At 43.0% G+C, this 14,970-nt stretch overlaps 1 protein-coding gene and 1 long non-coding RNA gene across 7 annotated transcripts in view; both read left to right on the forward strand.

Annotated features, from left to right (window-relative positions):
* LOC138966436 (sperm flagellar protein 2-like) overlaps window positions 1–14,970 on the forward strand; it is a 99,881-nt gene that overhangs the window by 14,457 nt on the left and 70,454 nt on the right. For all 5 annotated transcript variants that reach the window (XM_070338674.1, XM_070338677.1, XM_070338676.1 and 2 more), the window contains 5 exons: window positions 1,810–2,027; window positions 3,258–3,348; window positions 3,760–3,833; window positions 4,245–4,446; window positions 11,973–12,161. In XM_070338674.1, the coding sequence (XP_070194775.1) occupies window positions 1,810–2,027; window positions 3,258–3,348; window positions 3,760–3,833; window positions 4,245–4,446; window positions 11,973–12,161 (774 nt within the window). The remainder of the gene's footprint in view (window positions 1–1,809; window positions 2,028–3,257; window positions 3,349–3,759; window positions 3,834–4,244; window positions 4,447–11,972; window positions 12,162–14,970) is intronic.
* On the forward strand, window positions 4,752–11,523 carry LOC138966435 (uncharacterized). 2 transcript variants are annotated; one of them, XR_011455690.1, is made up of 2 exons: window positions 4,752–6,077; window positions 9,118–11,523. It is a non-coding gene; the product is annotated as an uncharacterized lncRNA (long non-coding RNA). The 2 variants fall into 2 exon arrangements; XR_011455691.1 differs by having other exon boundaries at window positions 9,136–11,523.

Genomic DNA, 14,970 nt, shown 5'->3' on the forward strand with positions numbered 1-14,970 from the left:
GGGAAAAAATTGTACGGGAATCATTTAGACGCTCAGGGGCTTTGGCCTCAACTCTGGATTTGGTCCAGAGATCCCACAGGGGTTCAACGTCTTCGATTTACACGTCACATTGGCTGGCTTGGACCAAATGGCGTAATGTTAACGGAAAGAACTCCACTTCTTCCCGTTCAATGCAGGTGGCGAACCACCTATCCTGGCTTTCCGGCCAGGGAATTTTCTCCTACTTCTTTGAAGTAATACGATACGTGATATCAGTTACACTGAAACAACTAGGTCGCACTATTTCACTTGGGGGCGTTATCACCAGCGTGATTAAGGGAGCCTCCCTTCGGTTTGCTGAAAACAAATCTCCCGTCCCGACTTGGGATTTGCTCCTAGTTTTGGAGTATTTGAGATCGGATTCTTTGAGCCGTTACAAAAGCTATAGCCTTGCTAATCTAACACGGAAAGCGGTCATGCTTACTCTACAACAAGCTTCTACTAGAAGTGGGAGTAAGTGCATTGTCTGTCTGGTTTTGCTATAGACATCTCTTTGGAGAAAGACGGATCTATGGCGCTTAGGTTTTGTCCAAATTTTCTCGCAAATAAGCAGAAACCGGATAAACCAGCTCCGATAATACAATTCAAACCGCTGAGCAATATTTTGGCTCCGTTAGAGCCATAATTAACCAATGGACCATTTCGAGTTTTGAAAGCTTTTCTGACTCGCACTGATCCGTTTAGATCAGCAAAACAAAGGCTCTTGTGCATATCCATCAACACTGGTAGAGGCAATGACTTAGCAAAGTCAACTTTAGCTAGATGGACTGCCTCATTGATTAGGCATGCCTACAAGTGATGGCAAGAAAAGGAGGGGGGGGGGGGGGCAGTCAGTCCTCCCTCTTCAGGCAGCACGGACTCTAGAAGTCAGAGTGTGGGCCTCTTCTTTAGCTGTACTCAAGTATGGAAGACTTGCAGAAGTTATGTATGCAGCTTATTGGACGTCCAAGGACGTATTCATGAATTTCTATCTGCGGGATATATCAAGTACCCGCCATTATAGTACACATGGTCTGCTGGCTATAGTTGCTGCCGGACAAGTACTTACAAGATATTGACTGTGAATATTTCCCCACCACCTTAATTAGCAATCTGCTATCTATGTGAGTTGGGTAAGAATATGTAATTTAATATAAAGTTTCAAAAATAAACTTTGATTTAATTAATATACTTATACCAACTCACATACTGAATTCCCTCCCAACCTGCCCCGCATATTGTGTTAAAGGGGTATGTGTTTCAGAACGGAATGAGTGTCACCGGTGTATGCGCCGGACACCGGTAGGGGATGTAACTACCATGGACCATACCTTATATGGTATAGAGTTTTGTTTTTAAGAGTTACCTCCCGTGTTACCACGGATGAGTGCTTCAATACCTTAGCAACAAAATGAAGTTATTGCTATATATGTGAGTTGGTAAGTATATTAATTAAATCAAAGTTTATTTTTGAAACTTTATATTTACAATTTATTAATGAAGCATTAAATACCAACGTTATTTAACTGAAAACTCGACTTACTTTTTTCATATTCTGGTTGATTATTTTCGGACCAATATGATACTGCAGGTTTGTTATGCTTTTGTTATTGTGCTATCATTAATTTTTGTGAGAGTGTGAATGCATGTGCGATGGGTGCTTGATCTATGAAACATGCAGTAAATCTGAGTTATGGGAAATTTTCCTCAGAGGGGAAACAGTAAAGTAATTCTTCGTAGATGTTTGAGAAAAAAAGGACGTTTTTTTAAACTGCTGTCACCATTTTTCAGCGTCTCAAGCACGTCACCCCACGCCAGACGGATTTGAACCTGGAACAGGTAGCATCACGTTTCCATGAGCACCAGATCAGGATGGAGCAGACGGCATTCCGAGAGCGATTCCTGGAGTCGGAGAACCGGCTGAAGCAGCAACAGGAACAGCGTCATGTGTTGCTAGAAAGATCCCGTCTGTTGCACGCCAAACAGAGCGAGATGGTGGCCAAAATCAAGTAAGGATATCGTGAATTCTCCTTGTTGATGAGTGTGATTAGTGTGTGTAAATGTGTATGTGTTTTTGTGTGTGTATATATATATATATACTAGATGAATACCCGCTTCGCCGGGTACGGCTTCGCCGGGAAGAAGTCGAGCCGAATACCCGGCTGCGCCGGGGACCCGGCTTTGCCGGGTGCGAAGGAAGGGAGATAAACGCGCAAAACACTGGAGAAGAGTAAAAATAGTATAACGGGAATATGGATTGAGCGTTGTCGACAGTGACCTTCTAAAAATAGAAACGTGAATATGGATTGACGCCACACGAAGGAAGGGAGATAAACGCTGAAAACACTGGAGAAGATAAGGAAGAGTTACTGGGAATGGATCCAGAGAAAAACCAAAATCGGTTCAGCGCTGCGCGCTGAGAGCACGTGTTGAAATATCTCATCGAGCAGGTTGTGTCCGGGGTCTACCTGAATATGCCCACCAAATTTGAAACAGATCCTTCGAGAACCTTGGGCGTGCATCGCGGACACACACACACACACACACACACACACACAGACACAAGTCGTATATATATATAGATGCATGTATACTGTTGAACCTGTCTTTAACGACCACCCAAGGGACCAAACAAAAGAGGTCGTCATAGACAGATGGTCGCTGTGGAAAGGTTAATTACATAGGAAGAAAACACAACTGCTATTCTTCCGGGTGGTCTTCGTGGGCAAGGCAAGGCAGGTTCAACTGTTATATTTATGCTTATGTAGGTGTGCTTATGTGTCAAAGTTTTTTGTCTGTACGTATGCATTCAACATGCACCTACAAAAACTACACTTACATTATACACAGAAAGACATAGATTGACAGACTGGCACACACACACATTGACTTTTCTGTAATTTTAATATGGCACATACATGTGTCACAGGGTGATGCAGTAGTCCCCCGTTCACAGCAGCTGTTCTGCACTGACAGAGTTGTCTGCCGGCCTTGAGCATGAGCTACTTTTAGTACATGTACGATTTTTGTACGTTGCCAGTTAGATCACCTTTCAGATGTGGGGAGTTGTTTGTGTGGTGCTGTTGTTTCTTTGGTATGTTCTTGCGAACCTGAGTTCACATAGCAGTTTTGTAGGGCTATTTGTTTAGCCCAAATTTTCTCCTGTTTTGCGGGCTTTGGCTCCAAAGGTGCTTTTAGTGTCTAACGCACTTGGTTACACATGTACTCTTCTGTTTCAGGGCAGCAACAGTTCACATTCCTAAGCCTCCAGCACACCAAAAGAAAACCGCACAGGAACTGAAAATCATGCGTCGCAAAAGGGAAGCTGATGTAGGTTTTGATTTTGACTGTGCATATTTACATGGTAGCGAAGATAGGATCAGATTGGAGAGGGTGGGGAGGAATGGATGTAGCAAGATAGAGAGAGAGTAAGATAAAGTGAGACAGAGAGAGCATGCATCTGTGTGTGTGTGTTGTGTGCTATGGGTGTTGGGGTAGATATGCTATGAGCACTTTATTTTCATTCATTTATCACCTGTGTACGATGTTCTTATGTGTATACATGTGTTTGGTTATTGTTTGTGTGTGCTTTTTTTAGTGGTTTTTTTATAGCTTTGTTGCTCTCTACTTATAGTGGACCTTTTACTATTTTTGATAATGTTTTTGTGGGTTGCATTATTGTTGAAGGATAATGTGGCAAAAATGAAGAATTATAATATGTGTAAATGTTTTAATTTTCAGGAAACTATTGACTCCATTTCCAAGTTTGAAGATAAGCTAAAGATGATGCTGCTTCCCCCAACTGATGATGGAGGGTAATTCATTCTTTGTCTTTTTCAAACTGTTGTACTTAAAATTTCCTTTCATCATGAGTTATGTAAGTGTGATGCAACTGTTGTCATCTCTGCCTTTTCAAAATGTTTACTGCAGCCATGAGCACTGCTTGGTCACATTGAAATTGCTTGGCCAGCATCTGCTTTAGAAAATGAGGCATATAGTATATTACCCCCAGGGAATTAAAAAGTTCTTGCAGTATTTTACATGATTCAAAATATAATGAAAATTCATTACAGTTTTTGGTGATGACATTTTCTGACAATTTCAGTTCCTTGCACTGTTTTTGTGTTTAAAATAATTGAACAGATCACAAAAATAAAAGACTTTTTTTTTTCTAAAATGCCAATTATTTTCCAGCTGACCTCACTTTGTCTAACCTTTTCTAACAGTGATGAGCTTGATGTCTCCTACATTCTCAAACGGGATGAAGATCGGGGAGACACCGTGAACTTGATCAAAGTATCCTCCAATGATGAGTATATCTGCAAGATCCGCAAGCGCCTGCAAGAAGACGGTGCAGCCAGAGAGGAGCGAGAGAAGCGAAGACGTAAAGTTCTGGGTGAACAGATGTCTGCCCACCAAAGCCAGGAGGTCAGAATAATGGACTTCAGTTAGTTAGTTAGCTAGCTTGATATTTGTTCATTTCTTTCATTCCAGGAGAATAATTCATTGGAGATGTTTTGTAGTAATGCTCTGCTTTTTTCAAAATGTCTTCTTACAAAGTTATTATCATGCTTGTAACTTTGACCGTCTGCAGGCTGATTGTTGTGCAACATGGGAATAGATTTTTTGGTGTGTGTGTGTGTGTGTGTGTGTGTGCGTGTGCGTGTGCGCATGCATGCACGCATACTCGCGTGCACGTATGTGTGTGCATGTGAATAACTGAATCAATTAGATTAAATTAAATACATTTCGGCTTCTGCCATAAATGATTTTATGACGAGCTACAACCATCTTTTAGCCTAACATTCGATGGAGGCTAAAGAACACACTTATCCCTAAACGGTTCAGTTGTATGCAGACTCAGTGTCACGTGGGAAGAGTCTAGCTTTAGCCTCTTCGGATCCTGAGTCTACACAGAGAACAACGCTAAACGAATTTGCTACAAGGAAAAAGAAAAAAGACGACCAAGCATCCGCAAGCGACGATCAGGGTTTCAATTTTACTCTCTTTTATCTTTAGTAGTCTTAAGTTTATTAGGTGAAAGAATCGTGAATTTTGTCAGTAGATTAATGACTTTAACTTAATCGATCGGAAGCGTGGGTCGACAGAAGACCGGTTTCCTTTGTTCCCGGGATGGCAGAACGGGGGCTGGCACTAACAATTAACAGCCACAGCGCTGGAAGTGATTTTGCGCTGGAGGATATCGCCTATCGCTACACTAGAGGAAATCTTTAATCTGCTACCTTTAGTTGGGGACAGTGCTGCCGTCGGGCAACGTTTTCGAACTTATTCCTCCTGAATCAGTGAATGTCGTAACGAGCTAAAAATAGAAGTAAGCTTCCAGCAGCATGAGTTTACACTGTGCACGCGCGTGATGAGTCATGCGACCTACTTTGGACAAGCAGTGGAATCGGGTTGCTTTTAGAGTGGCGAGTTTCACCCCAAAGCTAACAAGCTTACCTGCCCAAGTTCGAACGAGAAATTCGGAAGTAATCAATTCCATCGAATATTCATTGAGGATGAAAGTAGCTTGTTCATTTCAATGCTTGTGATTCTCTCAGGTGCCAGGATAAGGTTCCGTTACTCTCGCTTACCCCATAACACATGCGTATGCATGCATAAAGAGCGATTACTTCCCTTTGTTTATTTGGTGTTGAATCACTAGCTTTGGAGTGCAAATGTTAGCAATACTAGTGGCGTAGCAGTAGCACTAACAAAAATTAGAAGTGCACCCAACAGCAAGAATAACAAGCAAGCCGAGTATGCAGGGCAACAACTGATAACAATGTTAATAATAATATACTAATTGTTTAACAGTTACTTAGTTGATCAGGTAACAACATGTTCGGGAGGCCGACCTCCTAGAGCAACCCAGGGGAAGAGACCGACAAGGCCACAGGAGGAGCTGCCTAGGCCGAGGGAGGCTGAGAACAAAATACAGCGCCGGACAGGGACCGCAGCTGCGTCTTTCCACGTGCCCAGCAGTGATAGTGACAGCCAGGGGGCCTGGTTTGAAGAGGCGGAGCACGCCAGCAGACAAGAACCTCAACAACAGCAAGGTACTGATGCGGGCTTCGTTAACAGGTTAAAATCCCTAGAGGTGGCGGCCAATCAGGCTAGACAAGATTTTGAAGCCAGGATTAGGGCGTTAGACTCAGGCTCAGAACTTTATTACAAAAGGATAAAGGTTTTAGGCAAAGCCTATTCTTCCAACCTGTCCTTTATACAACACATATCAATCAATCAATATGAGGCTTATATCGCGCGTATTCCGTGGGTACAGTTCTAAGCGCAGGGATTTATTTTAATTTTTTAATTTTTATTTTATGCAATTTATATTGCGCACATATTCAAGGCGCAGGGATTTATTTATTTATATAAAGACAGACGCACATTACAAATATGAATTCAATCATACAAAATACAGAAATACATTGTATGGAATGCAACACAATGTGCATTTAAGGAATTACATAAGGAGAACACAAAATTACATTGACATAGTTATACCTTTCATTGGGAATAAAGTTGCTCCGATCAGCTACACATCCGTCAACACTAGTGCAAAATGTTTAACAAAATAACAATCGAACAAGACATTTCATTCACGAATGATGTGTGAACGTGACTGTCTCTTAAACATTTTCACTGAAGTTGCATTTCTTATCTGTTGGGGGAAGGAGTTCCAGAGAAACGCTCCCGAGAAGGCTAAGCTCGATTTGTAGAGGTCTATGCGAGGTATAGGAGGGACGAATTTTTGGGACCCATACCCCTTTAGGCATGTTTGAAATGTGATTGCAAATATTTAGGACAGTCGTCATTTAGAATTTTATACATGAACACAGTCTCGTTTAACGTCAACTGATCTTTCAAGGGGAGGAAATTCAAGAGCTTTAGTTTATCATCCGTGGACCTATTCAAACCATGCAGAATAAGTTTTGCAGCTCGGCGATGCAGGGAATTGAGTCTTTTTAAATGAACATCACCGCAGTTATCCCAAAGTGTCGATGCGAAGTTTATATGAGGCATTATGTGGGCGTAATAGAACATTTTAGAGCTGGTTGTAGCAAGTCAGCAGGGGCAAAGCGCTGAAAAGGGGGAATCAGGCTCTGGACAGCCCTTTCACTTCGGTAACGGACAAAAGTAGCTGCGAGGCGGTTGACACCCCTCCAAGCCAGGGCTTAGATGGCTTAGCCACCTCGCCCATCTGCCTGGTGAAGTTAGTTCATACATTAGAACAGTACCCCAATCAAGCTGATGCTCAGGTTCTTAGGGAAGGATTTTAGCCAGGGCTTTAGGATACCATATCAGGGAGAAAGAAAGCATGAAAGACTTGATTGTCTCCCCTGTGGGGTTGGTGGAAGTTTACACCAGGAGAACACAGACTGATATTTGATCTTTCATAACCTCATGAGGATAGTTCGGTTGACGGAGGTATATCAGCTAAGCTATGCGCCGTACAATACACAACTTTTGATGCAGTAACATGTATGAATGGATATCAAGTCTGCATTCAGACTCCTTCCTTTACACCCTTTAGATTTTGGATTGATGGGCATGTTGGTCGAAGGCATGTTCTTTGTTGACAAGGCACTGCCATTTGAATGTTCTAGCTCGTGCCCCCCCCCTGTTTGAGAAATTTAGTACCTTTCTAGAGTGGTGCATGAAACAAGCTAACTTCTCCTGTGATGTAATCCACTACTTGGATGAATTTCGTGGGGGTGGTGCTTCGAGGAGCAAGCTCACGCAATGTTGGACTGTATGCTATCAACTTTTTGCGATTTAGGAGCCCCTATTGCCCATTGCCGCAGACAAAGTAGAGCGTCGCAGAGAGGCATCCGGAAGCCTGCCCAGTATTGGCCATGCAGGCTTATCTACAAGTCAGACCCAGCGGGTCAGGGCTGCTCTTCAAGCATTTTGATGGCGCGCCTCTAAGCCGCTACCAGTTCCAGGCCATGCTGAAAAGTGGGGCGAAGGCACTGGGCTGGGAGGTGAACAGATTCACCTCCCACTCATTCCGCATCGGGGCAGCCACCACAGCAGCTATGAATGGCACACATAGGGGCATGAGTGGCCTGTACCGTCACAGCATGTTATTCATTTTGCTGCCCATCTCTCACTAACGGGAAGGGCCCATACAACGGCTCGCACCTATTTGGCTGGGATTGGTGCAAAACACAAGCTGAATGGATGGGATGACCCCACAGAGCATTTCCTGTTGAAGAAGTTATTGCAGGGCATGGCTAAGCTGGATAGACGACAGGATCAAAGGAAACCTATCACTTTTCAGAGACTCAAGGATTTAATTGGTGTCCTCCCGGGGGTGTGTGCTAATATTTTTGAACAGGCCCTGTTTACAGCAGCCTTTTGCTTTGCCTGCTGCAGCGTTTTGGTTTCTTTCGGGTCAGTGAAATAGTGGGCCAAGGGAACGCAGTAAAGGGAGGGCGAACTGGGATCAGTTATGCCGATGTGGTACTAGGAGAAGACCTGACCGTCCATATTGCGGGGTCGAAAACAGACCAAGCAAACAAGGGCGAAAAGGTTGTGATGCGTAGAGTCGAGAGGCATCCCCAAGTTTGCCCAGTGAGAGCGATGGAGGCTTACCTTAGGGTTAGACCATGTGGACCGGGCCCGCTGTGGAAGCACTTTGATGGGTCATCACTGACCCGATACCAATTTCAGGCGGTTCTAAAGAAAGGGGCTAGCGTTCTGGGTTGGAAAGTAAACAGGTTCACTTCCCACTCATTTCGTATTGGGGCAGCAACCACAGCTGCGGTCAATGGCACGCCCATGAGAGACATTATGGCTTTGGGAAGGTGGGGATCACAGGCAGTGACAAAGTATGTCAGGCCCGACTTGGAGTGATAGTATGGGTCTTGTGTAAATAGAATAGTGGCCAGGTTTTCACCGCCAAAAGATTTTGTGTGTTTTGTATGAGGCTGGTTCACACCGCTGCAGCGTTTGTTTTTACTTTGTGTTTTTCTTTAATATTTCAGAGTTACTGCTTTGGAAGGTTGTCACCTCCAAGTAGTGACGACAAAAGGTACAGGTATAGAAATGAGTTCATGTTTTAGTCCTAATCCACCTTCTCTATCGTAGTTCCAGGAGTCATCGTAGTTCCAGGAGTCCTTATCCTGGGATCAAGTCTGGTGGTCAGGCTGCAGCAGTTCTGCAGTACAAAAGGCACTGGGCTTCAGCTACCGCTGCCGGTGGTGTGGGCTGGGAAGTCCGGCCTTGGGTTTCCCCGGGCTCGGGCCAAGCTGATTGAAGCACTGGGGGCGCCCCCTCACCGAGCTATGTGGTACTCCATGTCGGAGGGAACGACGTGTGCCGGGTTGACCAGAAGCGCTGGCGTGAGGAACTCGATGATCTGGTATGCTTTGTTAGGGCTTTTTGCCCGAAAGCGACCGTTGTCTGGTCGGACATGCTCCCGCGAAATTCGGGAGACATGAAAGCTTTTCCAACGGGGGAGAAAATTCCCGCAACAAAAAAAAAAAAAAAAAAAAAAAATAAAAATAAAAAATTAAACCGAAAGGCGAGAGGCCGCATTATGCAAGAGAAAGAAAAGGGACGGATTGTTTACCACCCAAATTTTGACCACAGCTACCTTGCTGAAGATGGGGTGCATTTGAGCACCAAGGGGCTGGACCAGTTCAAAGCTGACTTTGAACTGCAATTAACAGCTATGCTTTTAGGCTAAAAGGGGGCTGGAATGGGTACGGATTGGCGAAAAACATCTATAGAATAGCTGTTAGGTGGCGGAAGATAGGCATGGAAAAGGGGAACACTTTACATGTCTGTCTATTTCAGTTTGTTAAAGTTTTAAAACATGTAATTTCTAGTGAAAATGAAACCTTTTTAGAGCTTTTCGTAGCTGTACTGCAGGACCCCAGTGTGAGCCCTAACAAGCCACGGGATGTGGTGCGGTTCGGGGTCCTGTCACCTCCAGATAGCCTGAAAGCCTAGAATTCCTCTGTGAGGAGCTGGGAGCAGCGCACTTACAAAAGCAGCAGCATGTATGCCTAAAGAAAGCACTGGGTTGGTTTACATCACCCACATGCTAGCTGAGGTAGTGCTAGGATGGTCAGAAAGACCTGTTGCTGGTCAGTCAATCTGGGGCCAGCTAACTGGGGGGGAAGGGGTTGCTAATAGTGTTCACTTTAACCATGTCTATCTGCTACCTATCCGTGCCCATTCATATGCCAAATATGTATAATACAAAGATTGCAACATGTGGAAAACATGAATAAATGTGAATTGAACTGTTCATACCTCTTGTGTCTTCAACTTACCTCCCTTGGCATAGTAGAGCGAATTGCTGATCATCACTTTTGTAATTGCATTGACAAAGTATAATTGGCCCAGCATAACTGTAACGGTTATTTGGATTGGTATCCTAACTGCGATCGCCCAGTTGAAAAAAGGTTATGTGTGAGACCACAACTGGAGGATCAGTGGTAGGATAGTGATTGGGATAGAATGTCATTTGTGATGCCAAGGGTGGTTTTGTGTTGCATGGTTGTTGTCTCGTAATAAATACATTTCGGCTTCTGCCATAAATGATTTTATGACGAGCTACAACCATCTTTTAGCCTAACATTCGATGGAGGCTAAAGAACACACTTATCCCTAAACGGTTCAGTTGTATGCAGACTCAGTGTCACGTGGGAAGAGCTAGCTTTAGCCTCTTCGGATCCTGAGTCTACACAGAGAACAACGCTAAACGAATTTGCTACAAGGAAAAAGCCCACCCTCCATCCCCTTTGTCATGTAGTAATGTGTAATAGTTGCGTACTTAGTTTAACACTCATTTGGATAAATATGCATAGTTTGAATGAAAAAGCCCACCCTCCATCCCCTTTGTCTTGTCTTGGTGGTAATATTTACTTAATTGCTTTAACACGTGTTGTAGAAATGTATAATTTGTCGTCCTTTAGCGTATCATCATGTTTTTTGCGTGCGCGCGTGTGTGTATGTTGTCTGCTCGGCACGAATGGCGGAAGATAGGCATGGAAAAGGGGAACACTTTACATGTCTGTCTATTTCAGTTTGTTAAAGTTTTAAAACATGTAATTTCTAGTGAAAATGAAACCTTTTTAGAGCTTTTCGTAGCTGTACTGCAGGACCCCAGTGTGAGCCCTAACAAGCCACGGGATGTGGTGCGGTTCGGGGTCCTGTCACCTCCAGATAGCCTGAAAGCCTAGAATTCCTCTGTGAGGAGCTGGGAGCAGCGCACTTACAAAAGCAGCAGCATGTATGCCTAAAGAAAGCACTGGGTTGGTTTACATCACCCACATGCTAGCTGAGGTAGTGCTAGGATGGTCAGAAAGACCTGTTGCTGGTCAGTCAATCTGGGGCCAGCTAACTGGGGGGGAAGGGGTTGCTAATAGTGTTCACTTTAACCATGTCTACCTGCTACCTATCCGTGCCCATTCATATGCCAAATATGTATAATACAAAGATTGCAACATGTGGAAAACATGAATAAATGTGAATTGAACTGTTCATACCTCTTGTGTCTTCAACTTACCTCCCTTGGCATAGTAGAGCGAATTGCTGATCATCACTTTTGTAATTGCATTGACAAAGTATAATTGGCCCAGCATAACTGTAACGGTTATTTGGATTGGTATCCTAACTGCGATCGCCCAGTTGAAAAAAGGTTATGTGTGAGACCACAACTGGAGGATCAGTGGTAGGATAGTGATTGGGATAGAATGTCATTTGTGATGCCAAGGGTGGTTTTGTGTTGCATGGTTGTTGTCTCGTAATAAATATTGCTTTTGTTTTGATCCATGCTGAAAATATTAAACGTTTTTCATAATTACAAATATTTTATTGCATTCAGTTGCAGTCGATCTTTCAAAAGGCTATTTGCCTTACATTTTATCACGTAGGTAGAAATCAAAACAATGACGGACTTTAATCCATCTGGCACATTTCTCTGTTCTTAGGAAGCTCGGCGTGAGGAGATGATGGTCAACAGACTGATGCGTCAGTCGCAGCAGGAGCGACGCATCGCTGTGCAGCTGCTGCAAGCACGCCACGAAAAAGAAGTGATCCGTAACAACCGCATCATGAGGGAGCAGCAGTACCAGGAGAGACGGCTGAAGGACTTTGAAGACGCTCTCAACAGAGAGTCTGTAAGTTCTCATCTCTAAGTCAGACTTCGCAGGGCCTTACTGTGTAGTTTTATTTCAAGGTGTGGGGAGGTTCGGTTCTCTCTCTCTCTCAACTCAACAGACTGGATGGCGGGATTTCATCATTTTATTTAAAACCCCACGTAGAACAACACGCAATGCCCTGAAAACATAATACAAAAATTGTATTAAGTTTCAGGAAGCAAGTCATGAAAATAGGCAATAAAATCAAGTAATGTTGTAACAACAAGAGCGGAAATATTTACATAATTATTCACAACACCATAAGTACTAGAGCAAAGAGTGACACAACACAACATACCGCAGTCCTAAAAACAACATGAACAAACCATGACTAGAGAGTCAAATGCAAATTACACAAGTAAGTTCAAGTCGCTATCAGAGTTTCTAGCACAACAGAACACAAGCTTATAGAAAGTCAACGTGTACAGTGAAAACTCTCAATCTCATTCCTCACAACATCACTGACAAGTTACTTTATGCCAGGATCAACAAGGGACTGTTGAGTATGGGTTATACATCAAATACTCTAGCGCCTAATCGGTGAGCAAACAATGACCAACCAACAAACAAGAACAGCAACAAATAAACAGTACTGTACAACAAATAAACATACAAATACCGACAAAACAAACAAGTAACCAAACAACTGACAGTTAACAAACAATCAAACAACAACGCATAAATAACACAAAAGGATTCTAGTGAAAGAATACAAAAGAACTACAATATGTATACAAAATAACCAAAGTCCTGAATGGACTAAGTCAGTAAGTGGCACTATGGATTGACCAAACTGTACAGCAGTTTCCTACCACAACAAGGGAGGTAACAAATGAGGGTAATCATTCCTCAAAGCACACAATTGGTGGGAGATGGGAACACACACGGAAATACAACACAGGCACACGACAAACACACAACTAATAGAATATAAAATGACAAGGATGTTCTGGGACAACAATAAGAAATCATACCACAATTCAATCAATGCACTGATTAGATGGAGCTAGAGTCCTAAAACCGATAACCACAACCTTCAGGTTCCACATTATTTCATCTCGTTATCCGCTCCTGACATGAATCTCTTTATGAACAGCTAACAGCTCTTTTGAATAAAAGCAGCTTCTTTCAGTAGTGCTTCCAAGTGAATCGTAAATTTAGAAAAGGCACAACTCTTGATGAGTTACATCATACTCTTGGTTGATACAGGTAACCGGCTCAGAAAGAAACCAATGTTATCATATCAACATACCCAAATGATGCGTCTGTAATTCGGCCGATTTACACGAACTTGCCAATGCTAAACAAAATTCACCAAGCATCTTTAACTGAAAGCTTGGCATCCAAAACTAACTGCTCAATAGACCATAGAGTCGCTACGAAACATCGTTTAGTCTACAGTTTGATCTGACGACTATGACGTAACCTCAACATCCTGAAGTAATCTCGGTTATCAGTGAAAGACAAATACTCCATCGTTTCAGTCATCAACAAAACATAGCAGCATGATCAAATCACAATAAACTTGCATAGTAAGCAAAACAAGAAAATCATTGTTTACTTACAGTGAACTCAACTCTTTGCCGACATCAACACAAGTTGAACAGGCTACATGTGGAGCAGTCTCTTTTTCCTAGCTATCTGAGCGGGCAAAATGCCTCCTTTTCCTGGGGCTAGCATAATACTCTGAATCAAGGCGGTCTATTGTAGCGAGCGATTAGCGAAGTCGAACAATGGACTGAGTGATGATACCCCGCTAGCCTGAGGCTTATATACGCTGCTAGCGGGCTGCTTCGAAAGCGCCTCTCTCATCCCACAAAAACGGGCCCCAATTCCTGGCTGACGGCCAAATCTGTGTTTGTTTAGAAACTTTGACAGCTGATAACTTTACGGAAAATGCATGCATTTGCAATCGGTTTGTTGCTACAAAACCAGTGTGAAAGATACTTTTTAACTCATGTTACAAGATATAACTTTAGAAGTCCAGACCAAAAGGTAATTATGATTAATTACTCAGAATGAATGACCGATTAACGATCAAAACCCAGCAAAATAAAGATTGCTAAACTCAATCACTTCCTGCACCAAATACAATTCACTCCATTACAAGATGAACTCCTGGACTTTCCATACATGTGTCATACTTGTGGTAAAATGGAACTTATGACGAGTTATGTGACCTAAACTCTGACAAAGAAACACACTGTTGCAAAATGATACGTATGACGTCACGCGGCGAGACACCGGTTCAAACTGAGGAAAACTTGGATAACTTGGATTTACTTGATCCAACCATTTATTAATGCCCTTTAACTCAAAAGGTATCTTAAGAGAATAAGAATTGAAGTGCACCAAGTTAGGTTTATGAAAAAATTACGATTATGGAGATAATAACTGAAATTCCCGAGGTCACCTACTTGGCGCTAAAACTCACATAGCGTCGGAGGCTTGGATTGGAGCTGATCGAGCATTACAGCAATTTAAGGAACAACAGGGCCTTAAAAAGTACTTAAGCACGAGCATACAGCAACATAGTGTCTATATCCATGCATTATTAACATCTAAAAGTAAGATATAGCCTTAGATTGCATAAAATAGCTCGTGCACTCAATAAGTCTAAAAATAGATTTTATGTGGGACAACATGGCCGCCGCTCCGCTGTAAAGAAGCCGTTCGTGTCGTCTGCTATGGCGCGGAAAGTTTGTTAGACCACTTGGCTGCTGTAAGGGCACTAAAAGTGCACATTGTCACAAAGGACTTTGAAGACGCTCTCAACAGAGAGTCTGTA

This window comes from Littorina saxatilis, linkage group LG5 (genome assembly GCF_037325665.1).
Source record: "Littorina saxatilis isolate snail1 linkage group LG5, US_GU_Lsax_2.0, whole genome shotgun sequence".
Classification (NCBI taxonomy): Eukaryota; Metazoa; Mollusca; class Gastropoda; order Littorinimorpha; family Littorinidae; genus Littorina; species Littorina saxatilis.